This window comes from Athene cunicularia (genome assembly GCF_003259725.1).
Source record: "Athene cunicularia isolate RWA chromosome Z unlocalized genomic scaffold, athCun1 chrZ_part1, whole genome shotgun sequence".
Classification (NCBI taxonomy): domain Eukaryota; kingdom Metazoa; phylum Chordata; class Aves; order Strigiformes; family Strigidae; genus Athene; species Athene cunicularia.
Window position 1 is genome coordinate 15,841,433 of NW_020799142.1, and position 15,658 is coordinate 15,857,090.

At 42.7% G+C, this 15,658-nt stretch overlaps 1 protein-coding gene across 1 annotated transcript in view; it reads left to right on the forward strand.

Moving 5' to 3' along the window:
• Positions 1-15,658, forward strand: part of PDE4D (phosphodiesterase 4D) — a 658,904-nt gene that overhangs the window by 612,237 nt on the left and 31,009 nt on the right. The window contains exon 10 of the mRNA XM_026865784.1: positions 15,577-15,639. Within this exon, the coding sequence (XP_026721585.1) occupies positions 15,577-15,639 (63 nt within the window). The remainder of the gene's footprint in view (positions 1-15,576; positions 15,640-15,658) is intronic.

A 15,658-nucleotide genomic window follows, 5' to 3' on the forward strand; every position in this document is an offset into this window, starting at 1 on the left:
CCTTATGGAAACTCCTGCAGTTGGGCTCAGCCCATGGCTCCAGCCTGTCCAGGTCTCTCTGCAGAGCCTCCCCACCCTCGAGCAGATCAACACTCCCACCCAACTGGGTGTCATCTGCAAACGGACTGAGGGTGCACTCCATCCCCTCGTCCAGATCATCAATAAAGATGTTAAACAGGAGTGGCCCCAAAACTGAGCCCTGGGGGACACCACTCGTGACCGGCCGCCAACTGGATTTAACTCCGTTCACCACAACTCTCTGGGCCCGGCCATCCAGACAGTTTTTTACCCAGCGAAGCGTGTGCCCATCCAAGCCACGAGCAGCCAGTTTCACCAGGAGAATGCTGTGGGAAATGTTGAGGAACTCGATCCTCATAGAGGACAAAAGGAGGGGAAATCTGCAAAAGTTTTATTTTCTAGATATCTTTAAAGTGTTTGTGAGTTACAGCCTAGGAGTTGCATGAGATCTCCGGAGTGATCATGGAATAAATGCAGTTATTTGTCTTTGACAAGCTGGAATTTTTTACTTGTATCTTTTACCTACTATGTCTGTCAGATGTGGATGCTATTAACTATGCAAATGTTAACAAGATAAGAGCTAGGAAAAGGACAAAAAACTTTGTTAGAAATGTTTAAAGGTAAATCTCTTGTTCAGTAAGAAGGCAACTGTTAGAATTTCCTACAAATACATTTTAGAAAAAACCCTGTTTCTCTTTTCATGATACTTAAAAGATAAAATGCTTGTTTTCAGAGGAGTGTTTTGTTCTTAGAAGAAATCATTTTTGCCATTTCTCTGGTGTGAATACCTTTATGAATTCACCACGAGTTGTCTTGGCAAAGGCTTAAGCTTCATTGTGTTCTTATCTCATAATACCATTATCCTCATGAGGTGTTAACAATGATGTAACTTGTAAATCTTACTTATGCAAATAAGTTGTAGAAAAGGCATCTGCAGTTGCTGTAGCTGGAATAGCATGTACAAGTTGAATTCCTGTGCTACAGGGCATGGGCAGTTAACTGAAGCTAAGAGTGCATGTATGTCCATAGCACAATATTTTTTTATTAACAGCAGCATTCCTTCAGCAATGGTATTGCATAATCTTAGGTGCATTATTGAAATGTTATGTCTTTGCAGTGCTTCTGACATGTTTACTCCTCTTTTCTTAAATGCCTTCAGGCTGAAAATCTCAGTACAGCTGTGGTGAAGTAGACATAGCCATGTGAAGGAGATGTGTGTAACAGATTTCACTGGTCTTTGGAGTCAGATTATTTTTTCATTTTCTAAGGCATGCTAAAGTGTTCATAAAGCATAGGAGCTTACTGCTGAGGAGTAAGTGTTTATAAAGCATAGGAGCAGCCCTGAGACTCCACTTACATCAAAACTTGCCAGTTTTACGTATTAGTTGCCCTGGCAAAACATCCTTGGCTGGAGCTGCACTTTGAGAATTAGGGACTGGGAATCAATGTAATGCTTGGAAAATGTCCAGGTTCAAAGCATGATAAAAGTGGCAGCTCAATGAAACAAAAAATACAGTATAAACTATACTGTGTGGCTGTATCTGAGGTGGAGATTTCCACCTGGCTTTCTCACTGTGCTTTGCCTAGAGGAGGCAGAGAGGCAGGATGCATTTTTCCTTGCTGATAAGGGGAAGGGATGAAGATGATATCAACATTTCAGCTCTTTGGTCAGTATTGTTCCCAAGACAGGAATGGATGTGTGAAATTGAAAGAATTGACGAGAGACCAGAAATGAGAGTAGCAGATATCCCCCAACAGCAGCCTCTAAGAAAAAATGGACAAAAAGATTGACTAAGAATATCTTATTATGCTATCCATGGATGCAGTTACAAGGAGGAAGTTTTATTTTTGTCCCACATCTGATTTATTTTTCACTTGTTTATTTTTCTTATTTTAGTCTTGGAATTGTTACAGCTATCTCACTGTCCTGTACAACTAACCATATGAATAGAATTTACATGATGCAAGCATTAAGGAAAAGGGAATAAATCTGTTTTACCTTCCATATGTCTTGGTTCTTCCATATGTCTTGGTTCTGCTCTTCCAAGAGAGGACTGTTCTGAAAAGGAGGTTTGAAAGCCACAGAGTGGGTCTTCTGATGGACTATTGAACTGTTTGGTTTTGAGATTTGGTCACAGTAAAGTCTGAGCAGCTCATCTAAGAGGTGCGTTGGGGCAGTTCCTAGAAGTGAAAATTAAATAATTTCTATTTTATTTTCCACTTTTCAATCAAAATAACAGTTTCTATAAAATATGACTATTATTGTAAACCTAACAAATTGCTGCCAGGGTAGTGTAAGGAAATGAATCATCATAAAAGTCCAAGTTAGAGCCCTCCTGTGGCAGTATTTTGTGGCTTCTCCCAGAGCTGTTTTGAAAGACATGATTTAGATTGTTCCCTGCAAAGTTGATTGTTCCCTGCAAAGTTGGTTGGAGGAGTAATAGCAAGGGAAGCCTGCCATTAAAATAGTTTGCAAAAATACGATGGATTTTTGCATATGAAGTAGATATGAAAAATATGAAATAGGAAATCTAATAGTTGTTGCCTGAACTCATGTTCAGTCCAAGCTGAGCACACATTTGATTTGTGTGCCAGCATGTTTTACAGATATAGAGAGAAACTTCGAGCAAAACAGTTTGCTGTCTGTTGAGAAACATGCTGATATGATGACTTAACTGAGTGGAGTAGGTATTTCCACTAACATCAGAATAATTTAAGTATGATTTTGAAAAATACTGCCTTAACCCAGGACATTTGTTTGAAGCATTTCCAGGACAGAGCTGTAAATAACTCTGGTCTGTTGTTTTACAACTACTCCTGTTGTGATGCAGACATGTGTATCAATATGCTGTGGATGCATATGAACATGCATAAAAACATGGTATGCATTGTGGGTTTTATGATGAGAGATATATCTGTATATCCAAGTAAAGGTAAAATATTTGTCAATACTGTTTTTAGGGCAAAACTTGAAAAGCCTTCTGCTCACATCAGGTAGTGTTTGCAATAGTAATTTCATGGTCAAAACCACTGGGCTGTGGTTACACATTTGATTTTTGACAGTTGCCAGGCAGGATAGAGAGATAACTACCTGAGTTATCCATTTCTGCTTTCTGCTAGGAAGACTGCCTCCTCAAATCTGCTGTCATCAGTGCAGCTGTCATCACACCCTGATCCACTTTTCTCTGATCTACATTAGCTTTCAACGGTAGCTTTTTTGTAATTTACATTATTTTGACAGAATTGAATTCAGGAGAAAATGTAAAGAAAAATATTGTAAGCAGTAAAATGTTTGTTGAAACCGAACTCTGTTTACTTCAGGGTTTGTTTTTTGGTTGTTTTGGGTTTTTTGGGTTTTTTTGGGTTTTTTTTAGAAACCATTATATGCATCCTATATATAGAAGAATTCCTGCAAGAAAACTGTAGGTGGATTATTACATCTTGAAAGATTGCCAGTGATCCCCAAAACATCGGTTAAAATAGGGTGCAATTTTTGTTGCTTGTGCAGTTGCTCAGGAGTGTCTACTGAAAATTCTGCAGTTTTAGAGAATACCTGTAAAGACCCTATGATATGGTTGAAAATTAGGAGACCACATTGAGATGTCTGGTCTGGAAAGTTTAATCTGTTCCTATACATTCAAAGTTAATGTTTATATTATCGCTAGAGGGCAGTAAATCCAAACACTGAATTATGTATTTTACCAGAAAGCCTTTTATTTTTAATTAATAAAAACTCTTTATTAGACAACTCAGCTCCTGGCTTTACAATATATTCTTCCTGAAATAGCTTAGAATAATGTTGTCATCTCAGTCAGCAACATAAAATTCTTATATTGATGCATGAGAATTATCTATTCCCACATACAAAGATCTGGAAAACAGTTTAGGCTGTTCCATCTTGTTTAATGAATGTAATTCTGACAAGCAGAAGGCTGCCAGGAAAAGCCTTTTTAATGCAGCATACTTATGCAACGGTTAGGATCCTTAAAGCTAAGACTCCTTCAAAAGAGGGATTTGTTCCAATTACTGCCGTTTTCAGCCACCAGTGGAGTTCATCTCTTTGTGATATTAGTGTAAAATCCAACTTTTTTTTTCACCCATGATGCTCACTTGGCGTGTGGCAGCTCATTGCTGCAGCTGGCTTCTCATTCTGCCCATGAGATCTTCATCTGTTCCTGTTTATAATGCATATAGCCTTGAAAACGTAAAATAAGTGATGGGTTTAGCTGTCCTCCTCTTTGTTTTACTCTTTGCTGCTTACTAGACAGTATGCACTACATTCAGCATGCTTACATTCAGGATTGATGCTCAGACATCTCTTTGAAGGTTCCTAGGGAAGCTTTATAGTCAATCCAGGGATTGCAGTTGAGAGTTAAGAAGCGCTGTTCTCCTGCCTTCAAAGCTAAACATGTTTCTGCTGGAGCTTCTATACTACCCCTTACTGACCTGTGGAAGGAAAGACCAAGATCATAAGTCTCCTGTGGGACAGTTCAAAAGTGATGCAGCTGCATCAACAAAGTTGTCCTTCAGAGTTTTTTCTTATCCTTTTCTTCAAGTGTTGCCATCTTACTTTCCTGTTGACTGCAACATCAGGAATCTTTGCTTACTAACAAGAGCCAGAAAGGAACACAGATACATTATTTCAGAATAGTGAGGTTTCTCCCAGGCTGCTGAGGATGTAATTCTCTTCCTTGTCCCTGTTAGTAACATGTTTCTAGATCAGAAGTCTGTGTTGGTTTAAGCCCTGCCGGGGACCGGAGAGCACATTGCTGTTGGCCCTCCCCCACCCTCAGCCGGTCGGGCTGGCAGTGAGGCACAAACCCGGGTTAAAATAAGAAGAAATTTACTACAACAGTGTGATAAACAATCTGAACAACAACAGTGGCAATGATAACAACAATAAACAGCAATAACAGTGAACAAGACAAATGAAATACAGAGAAATACCGCAAATGGTCACGGAGCAGTTTCCCCGGCCACCAAAAAGCCAAAGAGAAAGTAAAATCAAAGTTTCCCGCCCCTGGACCTGACGTCAGCATGTTATGAATAATCCGGCTGGAGATCCCTTCCCCCTCTCTCTCTGCTGGGGAAACTTAACCCTATCCTAGCTGAACCAGGACATAATCCACCCCTTTATTCTATACCATCTGTGTCATGTCCAGCTGCCATTTAGCAGTTAACAATAACAAAACAATAATTTACACAGGCACAGCATGATTTACGGCATGTTCTCACTCAGAATCAAGTCCCCCTGTGGTACGCATCGGACCTCTCCATTGTCCTGCATCACCCACCAGGTACACCCAGGTCCTTGGGCAAAAGCAATCCCGTGGATGGGTTTGCCTTTACCTTTGCCTGGCGCAGGACTAAACCAGAATGTTTTTCCCAATATATTCCTCATGCGCACCACAGGGACTTTATTCCCATCTACAGCACATGGAGGTCTCGACTGAGCCGGGCCAGCTCGACTGGCAGATCCTCTTGTGTTGACTAGCCAGGTGGCCTTTGCTAGATGCATGTCCCAGTCTTTGAAGGTGCCACCTCCCAGTGCTTTCAATGTGGTTTTTAACAGTCCATTGTAGCGCTCGATCTTCCCAGAGGTTGGTGCGTGGTAGGGGATATGGTAGACCCACTCGATGCCGTGTTCTTCTGCCCAGGCATTTATGAGGTTGTTTCGGAAGTGGGTCCCATTGTCTGACTCAATTCTCTCTGGGGTGCCGTGTCACCACAGGACTTGGGTTTCAAGGCCCAGGATGGTGTTCTGGGCGGTGGCGTGGGGCACTGGGTAAGCTTCCAGCCACCCAGTGGTTACTTCCACCATTGTGAGCACGTGGCACGTCCTGTGGCGGGTCTGTGGCAGTGTGATGTAGTTGATCTGCCAGGCCTCTCCATATCTATATTTCAGCCATCGCTCTCCATTTCGCTGGGGCTTCACCCGCTTGTCATGTTTGATTGCAGCACACGTCTCACATCCGTGGATGAACTCTGAAATGGTGCCAATGGTGAGGTCCACCCCTCGATCTTGAGCCCACCTGTATGTTACATCCCTACCTTGGTGGCCCGAGGTCTTGTGGGCCCACCGGGCTATGAACAGTTCTCCTTTGCGCTGCCAGTCCAAGTCCACCTGAGCCACTCTAACCTTAGCAGCTTGGTCTGCCTGCTGGTTGTGTCGATGTTCATCAGTGGCCCGACTCTTGGGTACGTGGGCATCCACATGGCGCACCTTCACAACGAGGTTTTCCACACGGGCTGCAATGTCCTGCCATACTTCAGCAGCCCAGATGGTTTTTCCCCTTACATTGCCAGTTACTCTGGTTCCATTGCTGAAACCATTTCCACAGGATATTCACCACTGCCCACGAGTCGGTGTAGAGTTAGAGCCTTGGCCACTTTTCCCGCTCAGCAATATCAAAAGCAAGCTGAACGGCTTTCACCTCTGCAAACTGGATCGATTCACCCTGTCCCTCAGCAGCTTCAGTGACCCGTCATGGGGACTCCATACAGCAGCCTTCCATCGTTGATGTTTTCCCACAATGCGACAAGACCCATCAGTGAACAGGGCAAATCGCTTCTCCTCATCCTGCAGCTCGTTATATGGTGGGGCCTCCTTAGCATGTGTCACCTCCTGCTCTGGTGACATCCTGGAATCTTTGCTCTCTGGCCAGTTCATGATCACCTCTAGTATCCCTGGGCGGCTGGGGTTACCTATTGGAGCCCGTTGTGTTATCAACGCAACCCATTTACTCCACATGGCATCGGTTGCATGATGTGTGGAGGAAGCCTTTCCTTTGAACATCCACCCCAGCACCGGCAGTCGGGGTGCCAGGAGGAGCTGTGTTTCAGTGCCGATCACTTCTGAGGCAGCCCGAACTCCTTCATACGCTGCCAGTATCTCCTCCTCGGTGCGTAATTAGCTTCAGAGCCTTTGTATCCCCGGCTCCAAAAGCCTAGAGATCGGCCTTGGGTCTCCCCAGGTGCTCTCTGCCAGAGGCTCCAGGTAGGGCCATTCTCCCTGGCTGCGGTCTAGAGCATGTTCTTAACCTCCTGCCCTTCCTGGACTGGCCCGAGGGCTACTGCCTGGGCAATCTCCCGCTTAATTTGTTCAACGGATTGTTGTTGCTCAGGGCCCCGTTCAAAATTATTCTTCTTACGGGTTACGTGGTAGAGAGGGCTCACAATCAGGCTGTAGTTCGGGATGTCCCTTTCTCAAAGACTTACTTGTCTGTGTCCCCCCATACAATGATGTCATCAATGTACTGCAGGTGTTCTGGAGCCCCACCTTTCTCCAGTGCAGTATGGACCAGTCCATGGCAAATGGTGGAGCTGTGGTTCCACCCCTGGGGCAATCGATTCCAGGTGTACTGGATGCCTCTCCAAGTGAACGCAAACTGTGGCCTGCACTCTGGCGCTATCAGAATGGAGAAGAACGCGTAAGCAATGTCAATCGTGGCGTACCACTTGGCTGCCTTCGACTCCAGTACATACTGGAGCTCTAGCATGTCCGACACTGCAGCACTCATTGCTGGCGTGACTTCATTCAGGCCACGGTAGCCCACAGTTAGCCTCCATTCGCCATTAGGCTTTCTCACTGGCCATATAGGACTGTTGAAGGGTGAGTGAGTTCTACTGATCACCTGTCTTTCTAGTTGCCGGATCAGCTGATGGATGGGGACCAGGGAATCTCAGTTGGTGCGGTACTGCCACTGCTGCACCGTCCTGGTAGCAATCGGCACTCGCTGCTCCTCAACCTTAAGCCACCCCACCACTGAGGGATCCTCTGAGAGGCCGGGTAAGGTGGACAACTGTTCAACCCCCTCCAGGGCAGCTACACCAAAAGCCCACCAGTACCCTTCTGGGTCTTTGAAGTACCCTCTCCTGAGATAGTCTATGCCCAGGGTGCATGGGGCATCTGGGCCAGTCACAATGGGGTGCTTATGCCAGTCCTTCCCATTCAGGCTCACTTCAGCTTCCAGTAGGGTCAGCTGTTGGGATCCCCTTATCACTCCGGAGATGCAGATGGATTCAACCCCACTGTAGTTCGATGGCATCAGGGTGCACTGTGCGCCAGTGTCCACCAAAGCCTTATACTCTTGTGTGTCTGACATGCCAGGCCATTGGATCCACACTGTCCAGTAAATCTGATTATCCCTTTCCTCCACCTGGCTGGGGGCAGGGCCCCTCTAATCCTGCTCATCGTCACTCACTTCTTGCAAGAATGATTTACTGTTCCCCTCAAGAGGGTCAGACGTAACGTTCACCATTCTATTCTGCCTGGGGGATTTCTGACTGGACGCTGGAGCTGCGCTCTTCTTGGAGGACTCCCCTTTCGTGATGGTCTTCCCTTTCAGCTGCTCTACTTGTGCAGCTAGGTCAGCAGTGGGCTGTCCATCCCACCTCCTCATGTTTTCTCCATGGTCGCGGAGGAAAAACCACAGGGTGCCTCGTGGTGTGTACCTTCTGCTGCCTTTCTCTTGGGTGGGGAAACGTTTACTTCTAATGGCTGAGATATCAGCTCGTGCAGGTGGAATGTAGGACATGTCCTCTTCCATTTTCTGGACCCTCTGAGACAGTTCCTCCACAGCTCAGATCCAGGAATGCTGAGATGAGGGGAGATTTCCCTCATATTGCTGGAGCTTGCCAACCACTCCATCCACTGTTAAGAGTGTGGGTGTCTGTCCACCAGGACACTATTGCCAATGCTTTCGAGTGTGCTTCTGATGCGCTCTTCAGGAACTTTTGCCACATCAGGTGTGTGCAAGGGGCCTGATCTGGGTCCATGGGTGACTGCTCATCATTCAGATCACCATAGATCATCTCAAACACAGACAGTTCCCTGAGGTTCTGGATGCCTTTCTCAATGGTGGTCCATTTGCCCAGCTGACATAGGATATCATCCTTGTAGGGGTGCCTCTCCCTTGCACTGAGCAGGAGTCACTTCCAAAGGCTGAGGGTTTGAGCCGGTTTCCCTATCTCCCTGTCAGTGCCAGCATCCTTGGCCAAAGATCCCAGCTGCTTGGCCTCTCTCCCCTCCATCTCTAAAGCACCGGCTCCATTGTCCCACCATCAGAGCGGCCAGGTGCAAATCTGCTCGCCTCCCAGGCGGCCGAAGTCTCTCCACATATCTCGCAGCTCAGTCAGGGACAGAGTTCGTACAATCACTCTGGCCCTTCCTCCTGTTCCTGTGATGGGCCTGGCTCTTCCTCATCCCTCACTCTGCAAACAGACTTTCTGGTATATCTTGTTTTCTGTATCGGGGCGACTGACACTGGCACTGCCTGGCTCTCTGGCTCAGTCGCTGTGCTGGTGGAGGCGACTGACACTGGCTCTGCCTGTGCCCCCGGTTCAGATATTGTTTGTGTGGCCTTTTCTTCCCTTTGAGGGCAGCGGGTGGTTTTAAAGAGGACACGGTACGCATGGGTAAGTCCCCAACAAATTGCAGTGATTTGTGTCTCCTGGGTTTTGCCAGCTTGGTAACACACCCTTTCTAAGCACTCCACCAGCTTCTCGGGGCTCTGCATTTGGTCAGGAGTGAAGTTCCAAAGCACTGGGGGTGCCCACTGACTCAGGCCTTTGCCCATCTTTTCCCACACCCCTTGCCACTCACTATTATCTGGCCTCGGGGCAGGTTTCTGCACACTTCTATTGCTAGTAAAGTGCTGCATGGCCAAAACAAGATCTGGCAGACACCCAGAAAACATTGTGCCCCAAATACACTGGCCTAATGCCCTAAGGATAACTGAAACTCCCAAAAACCAAGAGGATCTCTTCCCCTAGCTCACCCACAGAGGGGGTGAGACCCCTCACCAAAGCCCAAACGGCAAACAGGTACCGGCCCACCCCCACACACAGGGATACAAAGGCAGCACAAGCATTCAATAGCCCATATAACAACATAAGACCCTTTATATATTTTCCACCGATAACAAATGCCACCACTGGGATCATACACTGGATATAAGGAGTAATCCAGCCCCACCACGCAAACAAGTGGGCCAGCATCGCAAACATTTTCTTATCAAACAAATACAAACAGAAAAATTATACCCAACAGCTTGCTCTATCACACTCTGGTCAGGGTCTGTCCCTTTTTATTCTTATTTCAGCCCCACGTTGTTGTGCCAATTAAGGCTGTTGTGGTTTAAGCCCTGCTGGGACTGGAGAGCATGTTGCTGTTGTCCCTCCCCCACCCTCAGCTGGTCGGGCTGGAAGTGAGGCACAAACCCGGGTTAAAATAAGGTAAAATTTAATATAACAGTGTTATAAAGAATCTGAACACTACAGTGGCAATGATAATGACAATAAACAGCAATAACAGTGAACAAGACAAAAGATATACAGAGAAATATCCGCAATGGTCACGGAGCAGCTCCCTCCCACCAAAAAGCCAAAGAGAAAGTAAAATCAAAGTTTCCCGCCCCTGGACATGACATTAGCATTGTATGAATAACCCTGATGGAGATCTCTTCCCCCTCTCTCTCTGCTGGGGAAACTTAACCCTATCCTAGTTGAACCAGGACTAGTCATATTCCAAATCTTTAGGAAAAACAAACTTTCCTTGAATGTCTTTTATTCCACAGGTCCAGTTTCTATGCTCTGCAGTGGTTTACAAGCTATAGGTCCTTCTGGCAAGTCGTGATCATCAGTATGACGGATAAATAAAAGGATGAAAACCTCACTAATATTGGGGAAATGTGCATGCCTTTGCATGCACTTGTTATGATAAAAAAGAGCAACCTAATAATGAAACTCTTCACGTTCTTGTTGAAGGACAATAAAATGTAGGTCAGTAGTAATTCTTTTCTAACTATGGCAATGGTTCAGAGCTTTAGAGAGAAACAAGAAATAGTTTTAGTATGAGTGCTGACAGCTCCAGAACTCTGCACAGAGGTAGAGGTTACTGCTTCAATTATAAGAATGTTTGAAGTATTCAACTAACTGCAATCCTCATTTCATCATAAATGCTCAGCTTTTAAATTCTTGAAGCTGCTTTCAAGCAGAGTACATTCATAGAAGATGTATAAACAGCTTTTGTGATACATGTTATTTAGAAGGTAGAATTTCTAGAATGAACATCTGCAATAGATAGGTTGAGTTGTCATAGACTCATGGGGCCAGATGGGTTACTGGATCTCCTGTGTGTCTCAGATGGCTAATTTGCACATGAATGTGGAAGTGTTGAGCTCACTGATGTGTGCTTGCCTTATATGACTTGCACTTGGCTATAATACACCTTGCAAAAAGACTGCTTTTCTTGATTTTAATGTAGCAAGCAGCAGAGAATCTACCACTTCACTGCTTGTGTATGCTAATTTAATAACTCTTATTGTTAATCCACATTTCTTGTTCGTAGTTTGAATTGGTTTCAGTTGATTTGAGGCAATTTCAACTGCTTTCCATTGCTTCTTGTTGCTTCCTTGGTGCTAGTGAACCAGGTCTCTTACACTGTATTTCCTGTGTCATAGTTCTACGCAGTAGCCATATTCATTTTAAGCTGCAACTGTCTTGAGTTTTTTTCTTTCATTATAAAAAATTTTCTCTGTCCTCTGAATAAGATTCATAATCTTTTCTGTATACACTGTACACGACAGTATTTAGGAAAATACACTAAATCTGTATGCACTAATCCATCACTGGAGTTGCCAGAACGGTGTGTTTAGAGTATTTCTCTTCTCATTTATCATCACAAGATGCAGATTTTTGGGAGTGATAGTATTGCTATGAGATGTCCTGTCGTGACTATAAACTCTTCAAGGTTTCTGCTTTCTTCAGCACACTCCACCATTTTGTACTCATAGCCTGTGTTCCTTATTGGCAAGTATCTTTGCAGTTAAATTACTTGAACTGTAATTTAGATGAATGGTGTCAAGGTACTAAGTGAGGCTGCTGTTATTGACTCCCACCTCCTCATAGTTTATCTCCGCCTCATGTCAATTTCAAAGTTTTCATAGTAGTGAATTAATTCCAGATCACCAGCAATGAAACTGAATACTGTAAAATAGTCTCAGGTCTTGCAGAGCCTGACTTAAAATTGTCCCATCAGATGAAGGCAACCTGTTGATTGTTAGCAATGGGTCAGTAATCAGGTTCTTCAACCCATTTAATGTGTTCTCTCTCCACATTGGGAGTGCTGTTGCAGAATATTACACAATACTAAATCAAATACCCTAAAACAATCCAATAATATTACATGTTCAAAGACATAAAATGATACTGACTGGCATTAACTGTATTCATGTGTCTTAGTTCTTTATCAAGCAAATGCCTAGAATATGTGTATTTCAGCTTTTCCATTATTTTACCCAGGATTGATATTTTGTGAAGTGGCCTGAAGTTACCCAGCCATCCTGCTTGCAAATTTTAATTGGCACAAAATTAACATTTTTGCAGTGTCTCAAAATTTGCTAGAGCTGAACATCATAGCTCCTGGGATCTCTGCCATGTCTTTTTATGATTCCTGTGGAGAAAGTTGTCCAGGCTTGTTGATTAAATAATGGCTAACATTTCCTGTGGATATTAAGGGACTTCATCATCTTTCTGCCTTTCAAGGTCATTGTTCTTGAGTCTTTCAAAACACACAACAGTGCTCATTAAAAACTTCCTTTTTTCTGAATTATTTAATTACTAAGTTACTGCCATTTCAAATTATATCTTTCTCACTTCCATCTTCTTTACTTGATTGGAACCATTGTGGAAAATGTCATTATTCTCCCTTCCCCATGTTTTATCTTCATGTATGTAGGTGTGTATGAAAACAAGAATTGCCCTTTCGCATTGCTGGATTTCCACTTATCTCTAACTTTTTTTTTAATCTTGAATTATTGTAGGTATTTAGTTCTGTGTGGCAGCTATTTGTTGTGCACTCATCTATCTACCATAATCTCCTCTAAAGCTAATTATTCACTTATACCAACCTGGGAATTGAAGATAAAAATCAGCCAAAATGATCAGTGTAAATCAGTGCTGGCATGAATTTCCCAACTCTAAATTTCTAAGCTTATACTTTTAAACATAGCCAAAATTGGAGGACATGCTTTTTGAGTCGGTGAACTCATAAGCTATATCACAGCAATTGGTAGTTTTATGAGGTTGAGACTATAGGTCTCAGAAAAATCATAGAAAGTAATAAGCTGTCAAGTGTAATTTTCTATTATTAGTGTAATTAATATGCAGCTAAAATAAACTGCAACATATATGTACACTGGAGGAAAATGTTTTTTTCATGGGTTTACATCAAAATTATCTAGCTAATAGCTCTGTAAATACTATCCTTTAAGAAATTCAATAAACTATAATTCAGCAATTCATATGAATGTGTCTGTCTCATATGTTGGTGGTGAATAAAAAAATTAAAGGAGGATTTTTTTTAATGCATGCTAAACAACTAGTTAATTTACATAGCACAAATTTTGAATATTCCTTATCTGAAACAAGTTCTGTGCTTTTGGGGACAGTTGTTAATAAGATTTAGAGAGGAACAGGCCTTTAAATTAATAAAGTAAGAGAAGTCATTTTAAAACCTGACTTTAAAATGTCTACTCATACTACTTATTGCAGCTGAACTTTCATACCTGTATGCTTCACTTCTTAAGTAGCCAGAAGTATAATGGCTGTTATTTTACCATTTTCTAAGTCACTATTGAAATTGCCTTCTGAAGAGAAGCAGCATATTTTCAAATCTCGGTGCTGATGCTGGGTAGATGGCAGCAGTGCTCTCTTGTGTGTGATCAGAAAACAATGCAACACAAATGTAGACAAGCCTTATACTCGTGTTCCAAATCTCATCTGGAAGAATGAGGAATAGTATTTTCCAGAAATACTTTTTAGGCTACTCGTCTTGATGAGTCTCTAATAACCCAGGTCTGTTTTCAAAGCTTAATTGTTTTATATTCATTTACCTGTATCAATCCAGGAAAGGTATAATTACATATCATATAGAAAATGCATTGGTAATGTATTCATTCACATGTTTTTATATTACCTATATGCTTTCCATATGAAAATACCTAAGTGCTGGATGATCTTTGACTGTATCCAGTTGTCACATTGCTACACATTTATCTCCTGTAAAGAATAAATTTGTTAATATCATGGTTTGCCCTCTTGATTTTTGAATGTTCAATCCTTTTTCGAGCACTTAGTGTTGCTGACATTGCTGTGTAGCATCACTCAGAGAAGTAGAAACCATTTCAACCAAAACCTCCATTATGACTGCTGTCAGTCAGCATCTTCCAGTGAATCAGCAGTGTGGGCTTAGGCTGAACACTGCACCTCATTCCGTTTGTCCTTAGACACTTTCCCACTGTCATACTGGATACAGCAAAGATTCAGAAATTTGCAATAGTGATGCAAGATAATGCATTCCTCCTTTTAAGTTTTGCTCTCTGAATGCCAGATGGTGGGATATTTTATTTAATGCTCTGAGTCAACTCACTGACACACACCACTTTCAATTAATCCCTTTTTTCTATGATGTATAGCTGTAATTGATTACATTAATCTGTCAAGGCAGAAAGAGCAAAAGTTGAATAAATCCAGTGAGAATTTGAGGACTCTTACTATCTCACTTCTGACTTCTCCATGGGAACTTAACAATTACTGGGAATTGTAGGATGCATGACTTGCTTTATTTTAATAACTGCTTTTATCTCTTAAAATAAAAAAGCTGTAGAAACTGTCAGACTGGCCAAGTGGTCTAAGATCAGTTTTCAATATAGATGGTTTAAAAGCCAAAGCCATTTTCATTGTTGCAGTACATCACAGATTGCTCAAGAAACCTGATAGTTCTATTTCTGTTTTCCCTTCACAAAAAACCTCAAAATATATTTCCATATGAAAAATTAAAATCGCTAGCAATCCACATGAATATACACAGTACTAATTTTAATGACTTTTTAATGTAAATGGACAGTGTATCCATTGAAGAAAGCTGGTAAATATTGCTGAAATGAGACCTTAACCCAGTTATTTTTGACCGGTGTGTGAATACTGCAGACAGGGATGCTGTTATTAAATGGCATTTGCCGTAAAAAAAAGAAATACCCCATGCCCAGGAGAGTCCTGAGCACTGGCCAATGGGAAATTACTGTACATCATGTCACCAGCTCCTCAGATTTATATCTTTTAGGGTGACATGCTATTGGCTGCTAGTTAGGCTCTATGGGAGGGATTACTGGCACTATTTGTGGATCCTCTTCAGGTCCTTATTTGGTAGCTATTGATAGAGCAAGTCTTTCTAGCAGCGGAGCATCTTGACATACATTATTCATTAAGTCCTGGTATTCAGGAAATATGCATATCCCTAGCTCTTCAGATACTACTTCAGCTCTTACAATACATCTCTTCAACGTTTCCTCTGAATGCTTGGAGTTTTACAAATGGTATTTATACAGTCAGAAGACCATGCGGTTGGATTTCATTTCAGTATGCCTCCTGTGCACACAGTTGCTGAGAACCTGAAGATAAGCAAAAAGAATTAGGAGAGCAAAGGAGTCTTTCTTCTTGGAAATCGTTTGCAGTATCAGATAGCAAAGAACTGATTAGCTTAGATTAGTAGTATAGAAAAACAAATCAAAAATGCCTGAGGCAAACTATTTACTCTCAGTTTCTTGGGGCTACATAAAGGTAGGATTTTGTTTTACCT